The 18,894-nt window shown below is 38.0% G+C and overlaps 1 protein-coding gene across 1 annotated transcript; it reads right to left on the minus strand.

The window, feature by feature from the left end:
- Positions 1-1,179: 1,179 nt before the first annotated feature.
- Positions 1,180-11,027, minus strand: LOC145578802 (CMP-sialic acid transporter 1-like). Its single transcript, XM_081636106.1, has 8 exons — positions 10,639-11,027; positions 7,613-7,696; positions 7,280-7,494; positions 7,045-7,123; positions 6,650-6,819; positions 5,666-5,852; positions 5,403-5,480; positions 1,180-2,552 (listed from the first exon to the last, which is right to left on the minus strand). The coding sequence occupies exons 1-8, from the start codon at positions 10,687-10,689 to the stop codon at positions 2,412-2,414; spliced, it is 1,005 nt and encodes a 334-aa protein (XP_081492232.1). The 5' UTR covers positions 10,690-11,027; the 3' UTR covers positions 1,180-2,411.
- Positions 11,028-18,894: the final 7,867 nt, after the last annotated feature.

Consider the following 18,894-nt stretch of genomic DNA (forward strand, 5'->3'; position numbering starts at 1 on the left):
CTGGACCGACTTGGTCTCCCTAGACAAAATGCTTTGATCAACAATAATAAGGTGGTCTAAATTGCATTTAAGGTGATTTGAAATCGGTTCGGGAACAATTTGAGTTGAATTTTGGTCGGGTCAATAACAAGTTGTGTTGATTTCGAGTCGGGTTAGTAACATATCGGGTTGAATTTTAGGGTCGGGAAATTAATAAGTCTGGTAAAATTCGGGTCGGGCCAATAACAAGTCGGGTTGAATTTGGATCAGGTCAATAACAAATCGGGTTGATTTCGGGTCGGGTTTGTAACAGGTTGGGTTAAATTCGTGTCAGGTTAGGAACGGGTCGGGTTGAATTCAGGTCAGATTAGTAATAAATCGGGTTAAATTCGGGTTTTGACGGGTTAAAACGAGTTTGGGTCAATTTCGGTTCAAGTCGGGTTTGGTTCAGGTCAATAATTTACGGGTTACATTCTGGTCGGGTCATCTCCGATCAGTTCATATTCGGGTTTGGGTCTCACATACTCGGGTCAACTTGGGTGTAAGGTTGATTTTAGGTTGGGTCAGGTTAGGTTTGGGTCACCATTTTTTCGGGTTCAGATGGGTCGGTTAATAATCGGGTTTGAGTCGGTGTTTCGGGTCGGATCAATTTTTGGCAGCTCTAATTGAATGGCATTTTCAATTCTTTGTTCTTTCTTCTGTTCCACTGTTACAGGCTTCTTTTGAACCTTCTTAATATTGCTAGATAAGGCATGTTTTCTAGTCTATGCTTTTGCTCCCCCCCCCTCCCCCCCCCCCCCCCCCCCCCCCCCCATCTTTTTATTTTCTAGTCTATAGCACAGTTTATACGAATTTATAAGTATTGCAGATTTACAGATGTGAGTAAATGAGGACAACTAGCGAAAGGCATAATGATTAAACCAGGATTGAAGATTTCTAATCTTAACCTGAGCCACTCTTTGCATTGCCATTGTACGAAAAATTAGCTAAGGCTTTAAATGATAGCACTCATGATGCGCTAATTTAAGCCTCTTCCATCACCCGAAAAAAGGACAATTAGCACAAATAAGCTAAATACTCCATTTATTTATTTATTTATTATTTTATTTTTTTTTGAAAACCTATTTAAATGTTTTTTTTTATCAAATGAGACAATCTTAATAAGACGGAACATAACATAAACCCAGAATGTAGAAAGTGACAAAACCAAACTGAACATTCATTATATTAGCAGATGACGAGGGAGGCAAACTCCTATCCATGTTGAGTATTTGACTTACCAGAATTATTACAGTTAGCTAAACATACTCAAATTTGCGAAAGACAAATAACTTCACAGCAAAGCCAAAATTAATTATTCCCAGAGGAAAGCTCCCATAGCATACTTCCTCTTTTGTTCCAAAGTTCCAATTACTGGCAAACCATAAGAAGTAAGCAAGCAATCTAGCTTCCACTCTTCCATTTTCTCGTAGTCGCCTTTTTTATACCTGGGATAGTGCAGAGGCATCTGGAAATGATTACTGCTACAAGACTTCCTCTCCTTTTGTTCATCAATGAATTTTGAACCTCCATTGACTGATGACTGAGTAGCCAACTGTTTTCCAGGATTGCCGAAAAATCTCTCAAACATTGCAAGCATTGTGTTTATTTAGTGCCTAATATGATTATATGAGATCTTAAGGAAAGATTTTATGTCAAGAGCAACTTCAATGTTCTACCTTTTATAGGGATGTTGGAGAAGGTAATGTGGGAAGTTTTTAGGGAACCAAGAATAAATTGGAATTATTTATATAAGAAACTAATATTAAATCAGTCAAATTTTGATAATAGAACCAAATTCCTGAACCATTGTTTCCTTGAGCCACAAGCCCACACTTGCTTCTAGTTGGGATTTGTGTTACATGGCTTTGTGCAGCAAGCTATTCTCTGATATGCCGCATGAATATATTCTGATTTTACCAGACTCAGAAAAATTTGCAGTAAGAGAATATTTGAACAAAATAATAATAATTGAACAAAATAATACAAGTATTATACTTATAGATGATTTAAGCTTTTAACGGTTACATAATATTCAATAATAACTAAGCAAGATTACAAAATAATTCAAAAATTTTACTTACAATTCACAAGGATAATTGCTTTCAAAATATAATTCAAAGGCATGTTCAGTTTCGTATATGACTAACAACATATTCCCTTGGTCTTGCAACCAGTGGTGAAAATCCTACTCCTACCCAATTCTATCTAGACTATTAACCAGTCCTTTCACGCGAAACCCTTAAGTAGGCAGCACCACCAAATCCCATAATAATCAGGAAATCAGCACCTCAGAGAGCATAAACCGGAATAATCAGGAATCGTTCACTATCTTCTCAAACTATGATTCAAAGTGAAGATGCAGAATGGCATATTCTTTTGGCCAAATGAGGTCAGGAATTCACCCTTTCTATAGCAACTTCTTTTAGATTCGCATGCTCTGATTTTGCCATGACAGGCAACTCCACAAGCACATTTGGAGGAGCGAAATACATGTGCAATGACATCATGCATATAATGATACCCAAGAAAAGCTGCAAAATTGCAAGAGGGGAAAAAGAATGTCATCAACCCTTTGAAAATGAAAAGAACCAACTAGTTTTTTTTTAAAGAGGTGTGTCCTCCATCCTAAAAATAAGGAAAATAATGACACTCTTTTTCAATAAGATTTGAGCAAGTAGCAGACCCAGAGATATAGCAATAGACATGCATTGTAAAGAAAGTAATATATTTCGAACTATTTCCTGTTTTAGATGTTCAATGAAAGTGATTATGATTTGATTATGATTATATATCTTCCAATAACTCACTTAGAATCAATGATATGGAAGAGTATAAATGAAATGTAATGAGATTTAATTATAGAGGGTAAACTGCCAATTAATCTTAACAGAGGGAAGTAGGGAACAGAAACAATAACACACTAACCAGTTTTTTCTGTTAAACAGATCATAAATTGTACAAACAAACTTTAGGCCCTGTTTGGTTCTGTGTAATTAAGCAATGAAATTTCCAATGCAAATTCTACTCAGTGCTGGCCTGCTCCATACAGGAACTCTGATCATGTGATCCATATTAAGCTAATTACTATACACCCCCTCTATTTCTTTTTGTTCTTTCCATTTGGATCGGCCACTACATAATATTAAATCAAAAGTGAATCTTCTAACTTTTTCGGAGTTTTTCCAATATATATATACCCAAAAAAAAAAAAAAATATGCGGGGTATTGTTTGGTACTCTGGTTCATATCAATGAGTATGTTAAAAAAATCTAAATTTTATGAACTTGCGTAATAAGTAATTAAAGATACTGTTAAATACGAAGTATTAATTATAAAAGGAAATCGGAAGAGCATTTAGAGACCAGAGGGAGTATTTTTCCATATCTAAGGCAGCCATCAGGTGAACCAAATAATCATTACACTATGTATTAGATAATAGTACTGTAGCAAAAATATTTGTCTTTTGGAAGTAGGCTTAAAAATTCATTATATCGTTCCAATCCCCATGGGATGTTCATATCAGGAAGTTATATGAGCTTTGTTCTCCTAAATTTATTTAAATAAATTTCAAAACATATAAGTTTAGTGAACATACGTTCAGTTCAGCAAAACTAAGCTAAGAACAAGAAAGCCCAAGTCTGCTTGTAAGATATACTTTCTCCATTCTTATCTACTTTCCAATGCATGATTTAGACTATACATATATATTAAGAAAAATTTATGTCCCTAAAGATACATATTCAGAAAAATCTAACAAGACCCCACATGCTTTTGTCTTTTCTTATCATGGTCAAGGAGAGTCAATAGTGTAAAAATCCAAATGTTGCAAAGTTATAAAAATGGAATAAGTATAAAAATACTAAATCTATTTTTGTAAAAAAATTATTCTAAAATATAGAGGATGTGCACATTCAAGGAAGCCAAGTGTTAGCGAGAGATGGAAATAAATAATTAAAAATAAGATAATGTTGCAATTAATATGAAACTTTCAAAATAAAGAAATATTGTAATTAAATTATGGAGTGACATATACGATGCCTCTGTTCCATATAAATTGCAATGTTTTCTTTTTATAAAAGTTTCATACCCATTGCAACATTTCCTTATTTGTATGTATTTTCTATATCTCTCTCTTCATTTCATGAGTTATTCCTTTTCTTTTGCTTCATCTTTCTCCCCATCACATGAGTTCTTCATTTTATTAATCTTTTTACTCTTATAATTAAATGGGTAACTCAAGTTTAGCAGATTCTCTACAGTTGCAATATACATTGTATGTTGTTTTTTTTTTAAAATTATTTTTTTAATTGCAATTTTGCAAGCAAGTGAATAGGGTCACAACCCACAAAAAAAGAGAGTGAAATTGTAAAGGGGTAAGTAAACCCGTGTGATTATTTAACAAAAGAGTAAAAAGAGAGAGAAAAGTAAAGGCGCGTTCTATTCACTTTGATTGTCACTTATGTTTTCTTTTTATCTAAACTTAGGGTGCACTCTATTCACCTGATTTTCACTTATACAAACTTAACTGAACTTATCTGAACTTATTAAAACTTATTAGAACTTATTAAAATTTATTATAGTTGTAATTTGAACTTGCGTAGCCCTTATTAGAATTTATTTTTAACCTATTTTTTCCTAAACTGAATTTATCTTAAGTGAACTTATTAGACCTGAAAAAAGTGAAAATAAAGTAAACACAACAGGCCTTATTTAGCTTAATAGAACTTATTTTGATCGCAAATTGAACTTGGATAGCCTTCATTAACCTTATTAGAGCCTATCTTATCATATTTGGGCCTATAAATGGACTTGAGGTGAACTTTGCAAAGCTAAGAAGAACAATTTGCTCACAAAAGAAGGGTACATTGTAATATCACATGTAAAAACTTTTCACCTTAAATTTGGCTGTCAGTAATATGATATATCCGTATAGGAAAGTGATTATAAAAAATAAACATGGAGGGAGTATATGAGATAGAAAAAGAATTATTTTGATATGCACTTACAAAACCATTATCTAATCCAGATCACCCAAAAATTAATGATGATAAATGAGTTTTGAATATTTTCTTTGATTAAAAATATGCCTGAAAAACTTAAGTGCCTTGTTTTTCTAGAAAGAGCATGCAAATAATCAAATTTGGTATAACCCAAAAATTGAGATATGTCATTTCAGGTGTATAAATTCAAACCATGAATCTATAAAGGAGTAATGCTGCAAGAAGAATGTCACATGTCAACCCCCTCCCTTTCTCGGGATTTTTTTGGGGTGTGGGTGGCCGGGGGGGGGGGGGGGGGGGGGGCAGTCACTCCGTGTAACATAAAAGGAATATGATAAGGAAGAATAAGATAATAATTAGTGTGTATATGCAAAGACAAACCTGTAAAGTTGGCTTAAATTCGAACAGGTAAACAGACAAGAGCATTGTCAGCAGCATTGCCATTGAGGTTGCATATACCTGTAAAATATAATGAATTCCCATGAAAAAGAAGATTACTTGTGCTATAATAAGAACTTGCAATTGAGAAATCTATTATTCCAAACAAGTATTTGTTAGTAGAAACTAAAATTGGAGTATTGGACATCCTACCTCACATGGACCTTTGGTTTCAACTACTAGGTATATTAAGAAAACATATTTACCTTCACAATGTTATCTGCATACTTCATTATCCATGAAACTAGTAGCCCTGAAGACCCTAAGTTTAGAACCACGAGCCAGGTTGCCATACTATATCCATCAAAAAGGCGTTGCCACCATGGCCCCTTTTCAAAACCACTTGTGAAATCATCCAAAACTAGGCGTGCCAAGTTAAAGATAGTGCCAAATCTGGAGAAGTAAAAAAAAAAAAAAAATGACAGCATTATTGCCTGATATCTAACAAAGTTTGCAAGAGAACTAATATAAGCACCACTGTTTCCAAACAAAGTAGAAGTTTGAGTAACAGTGCAACAACTGAAGAAAAAAAGGTCTAACCTTGTAAGGCTACTTTTCATTTTTTTTTTTTTTTTTTTTTTTTTTTGGAGATGAGGGGATTAAGGTGCACAAGTAGCCAACAAGCAGAGATGATGCTAAGGGATTGTAATCAGAAAACAAAAACAAAATTCAAATACCTTTGAAAAAATTTACATGTTTACAAATACTGAAATAATTCTGTTCAAAGTACACAGAGCAAAGGTAAGTCAATTGCTAATATGTGGTATTCTTCCCTCTTTAGCAATCCTCGGGATAGAGAAGAGCAATTCACCTTGCCTATGGCATATTCCTAAGTAAAATACAGGTATTGCTCATAACTTCCAACAGAAAATGCCTATATGTACAGTCCAGAAAGAAACATAGGACACTATGGCTGATCATAGATTGGAGAAAGATCAACAGTACAAAGGGGATTGTATTTCCAAATTAAAAGGTATCTTATTTACGTGTCGCTATCACAACATTATTCAAGCATAAAGTAGGAGCAAAATAGCATGCAACCTGGGGGGAGGGTTATTACCAAGTAAATGCTACCGGTGGTCTAAGTCAAATCACCTAACAACTCGGTATGCATGATACCATGCAATCATGAATTCATGATAATACCATAAATGCAAGTCTAAGCATGTAACTCAAACAGAGACACCTACGTATAAAGTTGTACATTCTGCCAATACAGGCTGTCATTGTTTTTCTTCATGAGGAACTCAGTATAAACACCAGCTAATGCTGACAGGCAAGCTGACAAGATCCCAAACATATACCCTTGGATTGGTGCTGAGAGAAGTGAGTCACATGATGACGCTCCACATCCTTTGACCTATGATAGAGGGAAAAAAGACAGATTAAATGCTACATTGGCAAGGTACAAATGAATTGCCTCGGATCATTAACATTTATCTTGTCAGCAAATTCCATGTTCTACCCTTCTTCTCTTTGCTCTTTCATTTTAATTTCTTTTTCTATTGGGGGTGATTTTGGGGAGAGGGGGGGGGGGGGGGGAGGGGGGGTCATAATGAAAGCTGTGTTGGTTTGGGAGTATCACCTGGCTTGTGGTTGTGCCAACAGCCAACAGAATTATTGCCATCCATTGCAAGTTTGTCAACTTTTTCTTTAAAAATAATCTGCATGACAAAAAATCTTCAGAACTAAATTCCAACTTATATTTAAACATGAGTGTCCTACAAATTAAATAAAAAAATTCAAAAAAATGTTACATAATAAATCAGCTTAAACATTAGAGGATGTGAATTAAGAAGTTTTGAAAAGAGTGGAAGCACCTAAACAGTATCCCAGTGGTAACAATCTTGAGATTGCCCATGATTTGGTAAGTGGATGTATCCACATATGTGAGGGTGGCAAACTGAACATTGTTATGAATCAGATATATAACTGATGGTATTGGAAACAGTCGCACAGTTTTCCAATCAGTTGTCATCCTTACAGAAGGTGAAGTACGGACCTCCCTCCAAAGAAGTATGCTGGATACCACCAGCTAGCATTACCAACAGAAAATATGTAAGTAAGTCAATAGGAAGCGATGTTGAACTATGAAGTCACATAAGAAGCTTGGAATTCAAGTCTCCGAGCTACAAGGGAATAGAAGGAAGCACCTTGAACACCTCAGCAAGAAACGGAACGGTTGCATAATCATACTTGTAACCACCATCACTCTGTGATAAAGTAGTTAAAATGCCCTGTCACACATAAAGTAGAGGCTAAGCATAAGATACAGGTAATTGCTCATTTGCTAATACACAAATTCAAATGATAATTCAAGTATTTAATTATCAAAAAAAATATTGTAGTTCGAAACTTGGCACTAAGGTTAAGATGCTGATGAATTTAAACCCAGCATCCCAGAGAAGCCTATTGTTACCATGTGGTGACCCAGGCTGAATAGCAAGTTCCCGCTTATTTGGATGGAATGGAGCATCATAGGTTGTTACAGGTATTCCTGGGACCAAGACTTAGAGCTGAATCTCAAATGTACGTTTGGGAAAACAAAAGTGTTCAGCAGTGACCGCTAAATAAGTTCATGTTAAACTCCAGCAAGGGTCAACTTTAAAGGAATTCATTTTTCCTTTTTTTTTTAAATTAATTGCTAGTGGGATGGCGTCTTAGTGTACTTCGTAAATAAAGGTCTCCTCCTCGAAATTTATTGGACCTAAGTAAATTTGTTGTTATTGTGACTGCTATGAATATACATAGCATTTGGAATATACATAGCATTTGGACTGAATTAAGAGTTTAATTGCAAAAATAAAGCAAGGAGGACGAGTTGATTGATTATAAACTGGCAATTACTGATAATGATACTTACAAGAGGTGGATCTCTTCCTAATTTAGCTTGTTAAGCTAGTCCAAAATACTCAATCAACATGCCTTCCCCACTCCCTAATCTTCTCTATTTATAGAATTTCTTTCCTAACAAACTCCCTAACTTATTTCTCACCCATAACTAACTTATAAGGAGACTGCTTATAATTCCCATCATCCTTACATCAGTTCATTTGCCATCCTTATAAATGGCACTTGCCTTTATGAAAGAAAACTGAATAAACAAAGGAATTCTCACAACATGAAGGCATTTTTTCGAGCTCTATATCCTCAATTTACTCTACAATTACCTAAAACAAAGTAAACTTGCATCACCTATAGGTGTAACGAAGTAACAACTACAGAGCAGTTGCAACCAATTTGCATATCAATGCTTAAATGCTGCTTTCATCATCTTTATTCTCAAGACTTCAGAATCTAGTCATAGGGAATTTAAACTGATATGGAAGGGTAAAAATATCATTCTGTATGTAGAGGAAAAGATGTGAAAGCTGTATTATATCCATAAGCGTATGGTCATAAAAAAAAAGAGGTTAGAGCCATAACACCCCTAATAAACTCCTGGTAGATATAGGTCTCTTTTGGATGCTCCTTTGACCCAAGAATGATTTCCCAAACAAATTTGCCTTTTCTTTTCTTACAAGTTAAAATTCATGGCATCTCTATCTCTCCACACAGCATAGAAAAACATGGATGTAGAACAGAGTTAACATTGGATTACTGCTTCATCAATTGCAAGTGTATTTGGTAATCTGAACCGTACAAGTCACAACTCACATCAATAAATTCATCCTTCCTTAAATTGTTGTAAACAACTATTTCCAGGTCCTCCATTAAAGTACTCCCTCCGTCCCATAATATAGTTCATGTTTTCCTATTTTGGAGAACCAAAATATTGTTCCTGTTTCTATAGTATGTAAAGATCATTATACCCTCACTTTTTCAACTTTATTCATTGTTCTTCCTAATTTACCCTTGAATTTTGCACATACCTTCTACTTTTTTCCATTTTCTCTCTCTAACTTTTGTCTATGATTGTACTTTTCACTTTTATTAATGTACTTTATCCACTTTCTTCTCCAATTTCTTAAATACTGTGAAAAAACACAAACAACAACTATACTATGGGACGGATGGAGTACAATATATGGTAAAATTAAAACAAAATATATTCTAGAAAGTTCCTAAAGTCACCCCACATCTTATTCATCCGTTTAGAGGTTAAACTACTCCATACTTAAACATTCTACTCCCTCTATGTGATAACAATGGTCACATTGTCCCCCCTCTATGATTAAATAAATACCATAGTTTTGATAAGAGATCCTTTGTAGAAGCTGGTGCATTCCCACATTCTCCCGATCACTCTTAACTCCTAAGTAGGGACGTCTTAGAAAATATCCAGTCATACACCAATGCTATTTTGAATAATACAGCAGCATTTTTCACACCCCTGATGATTTTTTCACTAATCACTTTCCTTTTACATATGTTGTTCTAACTTCTACTCGCTTTTACTTAATTACTTTTTTGTATATAATTTTTTACCCTCTAATTACCGGCAACATGGGAGTGATCAGACCCAGTTTGCCTTTCCTCCTTAAAAAGGCCCAAAAGGAAACATGGGTGGTCCTTTACTAACTCTTCTTGGTTAAAGACCATATGAAACTAGTGTATGTGACTATTGTTTCTGGAGAGGGGGGGGGGCAGCTGCACAAAAGTTCTTCACACATGGATGAACAAACTTAATTCCAATAATTTCTTTAGAATTATGCTTCATAATGCTCCACCTCCTCATTCGCACTAGAATTGAAGTTAAGAAAGGGAATTCAATTAAACAAGAAATGAAGGTATCAAGAATATTAGCAAAAACAAAACGCAACCATAAGGAGGTAGGCGCGGAGTTGAGGGGGGTAATCCATTAATCATTCAACCCTTGAAGGTGCGTTTACAATAAATGGGTTCCTGCTCCATCCGCACACTAAATGCACAAAATTGGTCCAGTGAATACTACTTCCTATATTCTTATTCTCCTAAGAACTATATTCTGCAACACAAACACCCATTTCAGGTGAAATTTTCACTGATAATCATTATAAAATTGCATTTCTAAAGTGCCCAATTCAAGCAAATAACATTCACAAGTAACTTAAATACACAGAAATATGAAAATTAACAGCAAATTACAGAACATATAAAAAGGTAGAAGAAAAAAAAACCCATTAAAAATAGAAAACAAAAGCATCATAATTAAATAAAAAAAATTGAAAAATAGAAAAATGATACGATTCAAGCAGACCTGAGAACTGGTGAGGATGGTGAGAAGAGCAGCTACGAAGTACCACTGCATTGAGATCTTCCCTTTTTATTCACCCTTTCAAACAATTTCTACAAGAAAAAGAAAATTAAGGGTTCTAAAATTAGGGGAAAACAGATGAAATTTTGCGGATCTTCATTGGGAAGAAATCATAGTGTAGTAGAGAAATTGAAACTCGGAAAATTAGTAGAAAATTAACAGTTGAATTGTAAGACGCAATTCCGAAGAAGATCGAAGAAAAAGGGTAAAGTTCGAATGCAAAAATGGTACGATTGAGGGGTGGAGTGATGAGTGATGTTAGCCTGGAGAGTGTGAAACTGGAAGTTGGCAAGTGAGAAGTGAAGCAACTGTGATGTGAAGGAAGGGAGAGATTGTGAATCATCAACAACACCATTTAGGAAATTTTATTACTTCACTTGTAATTATTAAATTTTTTTGGAAAATTAAAATAATTTAAAAATTATGAGGGGAATTCGTAACGTAAATACGAAAATCATGTTAAGTTCACCTTAATTTACTTGTCATTTCGTGCGGCAGGTTTTACTCGAGTTACTCAGTCACAGATTATTTGAGTTACTTGGCTAGAGATTACTTAAGGGGTTTGTATAGGGATTATTCAAAGGGTTACTCGGTCAGGGTTTATTCGATTTACTGGTCAGGGGTTATCGTTTTACCCGGTTTGATGTTACTTGAGGGGCTTAGTTAAGGTTACTCAAGGGGTTACTCATTGGTCATGAGTTACTTGTAATACCCCTCATGATTGCTTTAAAAGAATTTGATATACTACTCATATCAACAAGATACATCTTCTTTTTAGAGAGCTCATATACTAAGATACTTCACACTTAAGCGTGCTTGGTTGGGAGTAGTATTGGGATGGGTAACCTCTCCTGGGAAGTTTGGGTGCGCATAAGTGAGGAAAAAATGTGTCGGTGTGTGAGGACAGTTGTTGGCCTTTGATGCACATTTCGTGACAATAGGCCCCTCCGTAATTTGTTTGGGTCGGGGTGTTACAAATGGTATCAGAGTAACCCTACAACCGCGTGCTGATTGTGAATAAATTTGGGGATATCTGGCCATATCCAAACTGGATGTAACAATTTGGCTACGTAGTTGCCATTAGGTGTAATAACTTATAAACAACATAGGTTTAGACAACTTTATACAAAATTAAATTAGATAAATCAAACGGAGATATGAAACCCGTAGTTATGTCTTGAAATCAAATTTTACTTTATATTTATAATTAATCTTGAGCTCAAAAACTATACCAAAGGAGAGTCCAACAAATATGAGCAAATCATTTCATTGGCAAAGCATAAATCTGTCAAGGATCAACAAAGTTTATTATATACACACGGGTGCACTGTGCATCTAAGATTTCTTTGTTTATTTTTATGATTGAATAAAGGACGTTTATTGCTCATTTAATCATCAAATTGGCAAAAAAATAACCTTGGTACATCTTGCACCCGGGTGTATATATAAATATTCAAGAAACCATATATAAAGATATAATATCATATATTCCATATAGCTTAATTTACAACTATGCTGCAAACTAAGCGTAGCTAGTGTGATGAACAGACAGTATAAAATACTAGTGCAATCTTATCAACAATTCAACAGTAGACATGGACAAGTCAATTGAAGCATCAAGAACAATTTACATCTCACAGGAATCACAGCAAATAAATGCACAAAACTGAAGTTTAGTTGTTACAGTGCTTGGTAATTTGATGCTATATATTACATGTATATTATTGTAGCAGTCTTTTTTTTTTCTTTTTTTTTTTTTTTTAAGGAGCAATCTTGTGCATACGATTAACTTCCAAGCCCCTGCATGGCTGCATACATAAATTAAAGTTCAAAGAGTAAGAAGATATACCCGTGAACACACTTGCAAATATAGATAGGGTATTATTTTTTAGATACAAGATTCAACTCATGTGTTTTTTCACAATTGTATAAAGTAATTAAAAACTTCCTCCTATTTATTGTTTTCATCGTTCTTTTTAATAGCAACACTAATAACCGTAGGTAATGCGCAAAAATTAAAGGAATGATATGATAAAGATTAAGGTCAATTTGATTTGATAATGTAATCTTTAGTGTGAACATTTTTACTTTTTTTTTTTTTAGTACGAATTATGTTGCAAGTTGTACTAAATAGTACTCCCTTTGCAACTTACTAAGCGAGAAACCATTACTTCATATAAAGGATTAAAAAAGGTAAGAAGGGAAAAAATTATACGTTTTTTTCAAAGTGATCTGACACGCTTTCCTTCAACCCTTTCAAGACTTATTTAGTGAGAATCTGCTAGAGATCCTTCCAGACCTCCTATAGTGTTCACTTACGCAAGAAGAAAGCATGGCAAGAGCAGTAATATTAATTAATCAAGCAGGGGCAGGGGAGTCATGAGCTATAATAATTTTGTTAGAGAAGTTTGTTATAGAGAGAGAAGAATCTTTAAGGGATTGTTTAGCTGGCTAAGCTTATTTAAGGGAGGGGAATCAGTTGTAATGATTATGCTGAAAATAATGATAAGCTTTGCTTAGTTTTGGGAGACCTCCTTTCTTCTCGAATTGAAAGGTGTATTGTTTGGGTTTTCTATTCATCAATACAGACTATCCATCTTCTTCTTCTTTAAAATTCCACTGTAAACTCTGTTTTTCTCTAATCAGGGAAGCTAATTCCTAGCAAAGTGGTATCAGAGCAACCACGATCTTCGCCGGTGGAGCAATGGCCCGCTTGACCCACGCTCAACGCCTTGACTTACTGGAGCAGGAGATTGCTGGGGTACCATCTCGTGTGGCTCAGGAGATTACCACAGCTCTGGCAGCGTTCAAGACTGACCTCACTGCTCAGTTCGCTGCTGGGCAGGATCGACCCCAGTCTGAGCTTCGAGCATCGGCAGTGAATGGCTCACCTGTTCAGTGGGACAACCCGTTTGCCGGTGCGCCTCCGCAATTGCCGCTGAGTGAAGGAGGAGAACAAGGGGGGTTCACAAATTGGTGATTAAGGAAGTTGGACTTACCCTTGTTTGATGGTTTGAACCCAGACGGGTGGATCCTCCGGGCGGAGAGGTTCTTCCACTTTTACCGTTTGACTGCGGAGGATCAGCTGGAGGCGGCGTTCGTCGCGCTGGAGGGCGACGCCTTGCTCTGGTACCAGTGGGAGCACAGGCGTCAACCCGTGAAGTCTTGGGAGGCAATGAAGAGACTGATTCTCCGCCGCTTCCGCACTACCGCTACCGGATCGCTTCATGAGCAATGGTTCGCGCACCATCAGACCGGAACGGTAACTGATTACCGTCGTCGTTTTATTGAGCTTCTCGCTCCGATTGATGGTGTTCCAGAGGAGATAGCTAAAGGGCAGTATCTCAATGGTTTAAGGGAGGATATAAGGGTGGAAGTCCGAATCCTTGACCCGGTTTCCCTGAATCACGCCATGGATCTCTCCATGCGGATTGAGGAAAAGATGCGTTTGGGCCCAAGGCCCAGATCTGTTGGCAACTTGCCCAGTTGGCTTACTCCTAGCCCAACCTTCCGCTCCAATCCACATTCCCAAACCCAAACATCTACGAACCTAAACACCAGCCAAAACACGACCCTACCCATCTCAAATTCATCTTCCCAGCAACCAAACACCAACCGCAACACCTTCTCTCACCAGAAAAATACCGGAGAAATAAGGCGGCTGACGGAAACCGATCTCCAACAGAAGGGCGAACATGGTTTGTGTTTCAGATGTGACGAGAAGTGGACCATCAACCACCGTTGCCAGCGGCGTGGGTTGAGCGTTCTGCTCTCTGCGATAAAGGAGGACAGGTGGGAGGACGCCGGTGACCTTGATGCCGGCGAACTCACGGCGGTGGAGACGCAGCCGAATTATGTTACTAGTGAACCTCTGGTAACGAATCTGACCCCAGGTGTTTCGTTGAGTTCGGTAATGGGGATAACAAACCCCAAAACGATGCGAATGGCAGGGACGGTGAATGGAGAATATGTGGTGGTGATGATCGATCCCGGCGCCACTCACAACTTCATATCCACCTCAGCTGCACAGAGATTGAAAATTCAACCCACGGAATCCAAGAATTTCGCGGTGACTCTCGGTACTGGCGAGGCTGTGCAGGGAGAGGGCGTATGCAAAGGGGTTTTGCTGGACTTACAAGGAGTGTCAATTATGGAGGATTTCCTCATCCTTCCTTTAGGCAGCTCCGACTTGATCCTCGGTATCCAGTGGCTCGAGAAATTGGGTACTATTGCCACCAACTGGAAAACCCAGATAATGAAATTCCAGATTGGTGACTCTTCTGTTACTCTACGAGGGGATCAATCCTTGGGTCGTTCGGGAGTTTCTCTTAAGGCAATGATTAAGTCTCTTCAGAAGGAGGGGCAAGGTTATTTAGTGGAGTTAAACCACTTGGTGGGGCAGACCATGGAGGATCCCACTCCTAGTGAGGCTCTAGTGTTTTTACAGCAGGTTCTCCAAGAGTTCAAGGGGGTTTTTGAGATGCCAGGGGGACTGCCGCCACGCCGTACAATCGAGCATTCTATTGTCTTGAGGGAAGGGACAGACCCGGTGAGTGTTCGCCCCTATAGGTACCCGCAAAGTCAAAAGGATGAGATTGAGCGCTTGGTCCAGGATATGCTCACGGCAGGTATAATTCAGCCTTCTTGTAGTCCTTACTCTAGCCCTGTGTTGTTGGTCAAGAAACGTGATGGTTCGTGGCGTTTCTGTATTGATTATAGAGCTTTAAACAAGTGCACTGTTCCCGATAAATTTCCAATTCCTATTATTGATGAACTCCTCGATGAATTGCATGGTGCTTGTGTGTTTTCAAAATTGGACTTAAAATCAGGGTACCATCAGATTAAAGTCCGTGAGGATGACGTGCATAAAACGACATTTCGTACTCACGAAGGACATTACGAGTTTTTAGTAATGCCCTTCGGTTTAACGAATGCTCCTGCAACCTTCCAGTCTTTAATGAACTCGGTCTTCAAACCCTTTCTCCGAAAATTTGTGTTGGTTTTTTTTATTTTTTTTTATGATGTGCTAGTGTACAGCAGGTCTCCTGTTGAGCATGAGCAGCACTTGGCTGAAGTCTTGAGGGTGCTACAAGCACACCAACTGTACGCCAACCACAAAAAATGTGAGTTTGGTCAAGAGCATGTTGCTTATCTGGGTCATATTATTTCGGGGCAAGGGGTGGAGGTCGACCAAAGCAAAATTCAGGCAATGTTGGATTGGCCACAACCTCGTAACTTGAAGGAGATTCGTGGGTTCTTAGGCCTAACCGGGTATTACAGAAAATTCATAAAGAATTATGCACAACTTGCCCGTCCTTTAACCGAGCAGCTGAAGAGAGATAGTTTTGGGTGGACTGAGGCCGCCACTCAAGCTTTTGAGACCCTCAAGGATGCCATGACCAAGGCTCCTATTCTTGCTATGCCGGACTTTTCTCAGTCCTTCATTTTGGAGACCGATGCTTGTGGCCAGGGAGTCGGGGCGGTGCTCCTTCAGCTTGGGCACCCTATTGCTTATTTTAGCAAACTATTGGGTAGTCGAGAATGGAAAAAGCCCATTTATGAAAAAGAGTTGATGGCCATAGTACTTGCTGTGGAGAAATGGCGCCACTATTTGCTGGGGAGGCACTTCATTGTGCGTACCGACCAGAAAAGTCTGAAATTTCTGTTGGAACAACGGGAGGTCGGTCAAGCCTACCAAAAGTGGGTGGGCAAGCTCTTGGGGTACACATTTGAAATTCAGTACAAGCCGGGTTCTAGCAACACAGTGGCTGACGCCTTATCTCGAGAATTACTCCCTAATATCTCTTGCGCCAATATGGTAACTTCTTGTGGGGTGCCTTGGACTACTTTTCAGTCTCATATTCATAAAGACCCCTTTATTTGCAAACTGACCAGCAGTATCAAGAACGGAGAAAAGGTCCCCAAGTGGTTTACTTTGGACAATGGGGTACTCAAGTATAAAGGGAGAGTGGTGATTCCCAAAATTTCTGACCTCACAGCTGCTTTACTCAGAGAGTATCATGACTCTCCTCCTGGGGGACATTCGGGCGACTTTAAAACTTATCAACGGATGTCGGCGGAGTGGTATTGTATGGGTATGCGTAAAGATGTCTCTCGGTATGTTCAGGCTTGTTTAGTGTGCCAGAAGAACAAGACCTCATCAGCCACCCCGATAGGGCTCTTACAGCCCTTACCCATTCCAGACAAAGTTTGGGAGGACATTTCGATGGATTTCATCAAAGGGCTCCCTAAATCAGGGGGGTGGGACACCATTTTGGTGGTTGTTGACAGACTGTCGAAGTATGGACACTTCATACTCCTTAAACACCCTTTCACTGCCCCAATGGTTGCTCAAGTTTTTGTTCGTGAGGTGGTGCGATTGCATGGAATCCCCTCCTCCATTGTCTCTGACCGGGATAAGGTTTTTCTCAGCATCTTTTGGAATGAACTCTTCAAGCTCCAAGGCACACAGTTGGCTAGAAGCACGGCGTACCATCCTCAGTCCGATGGGCAGACAGAGGTGTTCAATAAAGGGGTTGAGTCATACCTCCGTTGCTTTGTGAATGGAAAGCCAAGGTCTTGGTCTACTTGGATACCGTGGGCTGAATATTGTTATAATACTTCCTTCCATACGGCCATTAATTGTACTCCCTTCAAGGTGTTGTATGGGCGGGAGCCTCCTCATCTCATCCGTTACTCTCCTGGCAGCACTGTTGTTGCCTCGGTGGAAGATCAGCTACTTGAGCATGATGCGGTGTTGGATGATTTGAAGTTTCACCTTGCAAGAGCCCAGGAGTTTATGCGCTACTATGAGACCAGGGGAAGGCGAGCTGGGCACTTTAAAGTGGGTGATCTGGTGTTCTTGAAACTCCAGCCATATCGTCAGCGCACCTTGGGAAAGAGGTCCAACGAGAAGCTGTCTCCCCGGTACTATGGGCCCTACCCGGTGACTCAGAAGATTGGAGAGGTGGCTTATAAGTTGTTGTTGCCAGAGGGCTCTAAAATTCACCCCATTTTTCACTGCTCTCAGTTGAAGAAGTCTGTGGGTCAGGGTCATGCTCCTTCCCCATTACCTGTTCAGCTTTCTTCTGATCTGGTCCTGGACGTTCAGCCTGAGTATGTCCTGGGAATTCGGAATAGTCAGCAAAGCAACCTTACCCTTGTAGAAGTTTTAGTCAAGTGGCAGCACCTTTCTGATTTGGAAGCCACTTGGGAGTCCTTTGAGGACATTGATGCAAGGTTCCCCGAGTTCCACCTTGAGGACAAGGTGAAGCTGCTTTGGGGGGGTATTGCTAGAGATCCTTCCAAACCTCCTATAGTGTTCACTTACGCAAGAAGAAAGCATGGCAAGGGCAGTAATATTAATTAATCAAGCAGGGGCAGGGGAGTCATGAGCTATAATAATTCTGTTAGAGAAGTTTGTTATAGAGAGAGAAGAATCTTTAAGGGATTGTTTAGCTGGCTAAGCTTATTTAAGGGAGGGGAATCAGTTGTAATGATTATGCTGAAAATAATGATAAGCTTTGATTAGTTTTGGGAGACCTCCTTTCTTCTCGAATTGAAAGGTGTATTGTTTGGGTTTTCTATTCATCAATACAGACTATCCATCTTCTTCTTCTTTAAAATTCTACTGTAAACTCTGTTTTTCTCTACTCAGGGAAGCTAATTCCTAGCAGAATCAAACCCAAGTCCCCCATTAGTTTTTCAAGGGATTGACCAACTTATCCAACCACTTTCTTCACCATCTATGTATAATAGTTTAAAATAATCTGACACTAGAAGATTATTGAATACACCATTACACCCTATGTAAAATGTTTTTTTTTAGTGACAGTATAACTCTATGAATTTGTGACAATAGCCCTATGTTATGTATGGCATGAAAAGGGGAAGAAAAACAGGGAATTTGGATTAATTTTTTATTTTAATTTTTTACCAAATAATCTCAACCCTTTATCTTCTACAAATTCATGTATCATAATCTCAAGATAGGAAACTATATCATCCAGTTCTTTAAAGAGCATTTTCGATTTTTCGTACACTTATCCTAATCCCTTTTAACTTTAATTAATGTATATAAGTAACTTTAAACTAGTCAACATAAACTACCACTTTTAACTTTTATAATCCACTAATAGCTAAACTTTAGCTTATTATCTTGCACCAAAATACATAAATTTAGATGTTTAATCTTTCTAA

The sequence above is a fragment of the Chenopodium album genome, chromosome 2, assembly GCF_948465745.1.
Source record: "Chenopodium album chromosome 2, dcCheAlbu1.1, whole genome shotgun sequence".
NCBI classification, from domain to species: Eukaryota; Viridiplantae; Streptophyta; class Magnoliopsida; order Caryophyllales; family Amaranthaceae; genus Chenopodium; species Chenopodium album.

What these genes read in the sequence shown, in the direction of transcription:
- LOC145578802 (XM_081636106.1), bottom strand. Translation starts at nt 10,689, where the DNA reads ATGCAGTGGTACTTCGTAGCTGCTCTTCTCACCATCCTCACCAGTTCT. An exon ending in ACCACTGGGATACTGTTTAG is followed by an intron (nt 7,124 to 7,279) that starts GTGCTTCCACTC and finishes TTTGTCATGCAG; the next exon opens with ATTATTTTTAAAGAAAAAGT. An exon ending in CAGAATGTACAACTTTATAC is followed by an intron (nt 5,853 to 6,649) that starts GTAGGTGTCTCT and finishes TTACTTCTCCAG; the next exon opens with ATTTGGCACTATCTTTAACT.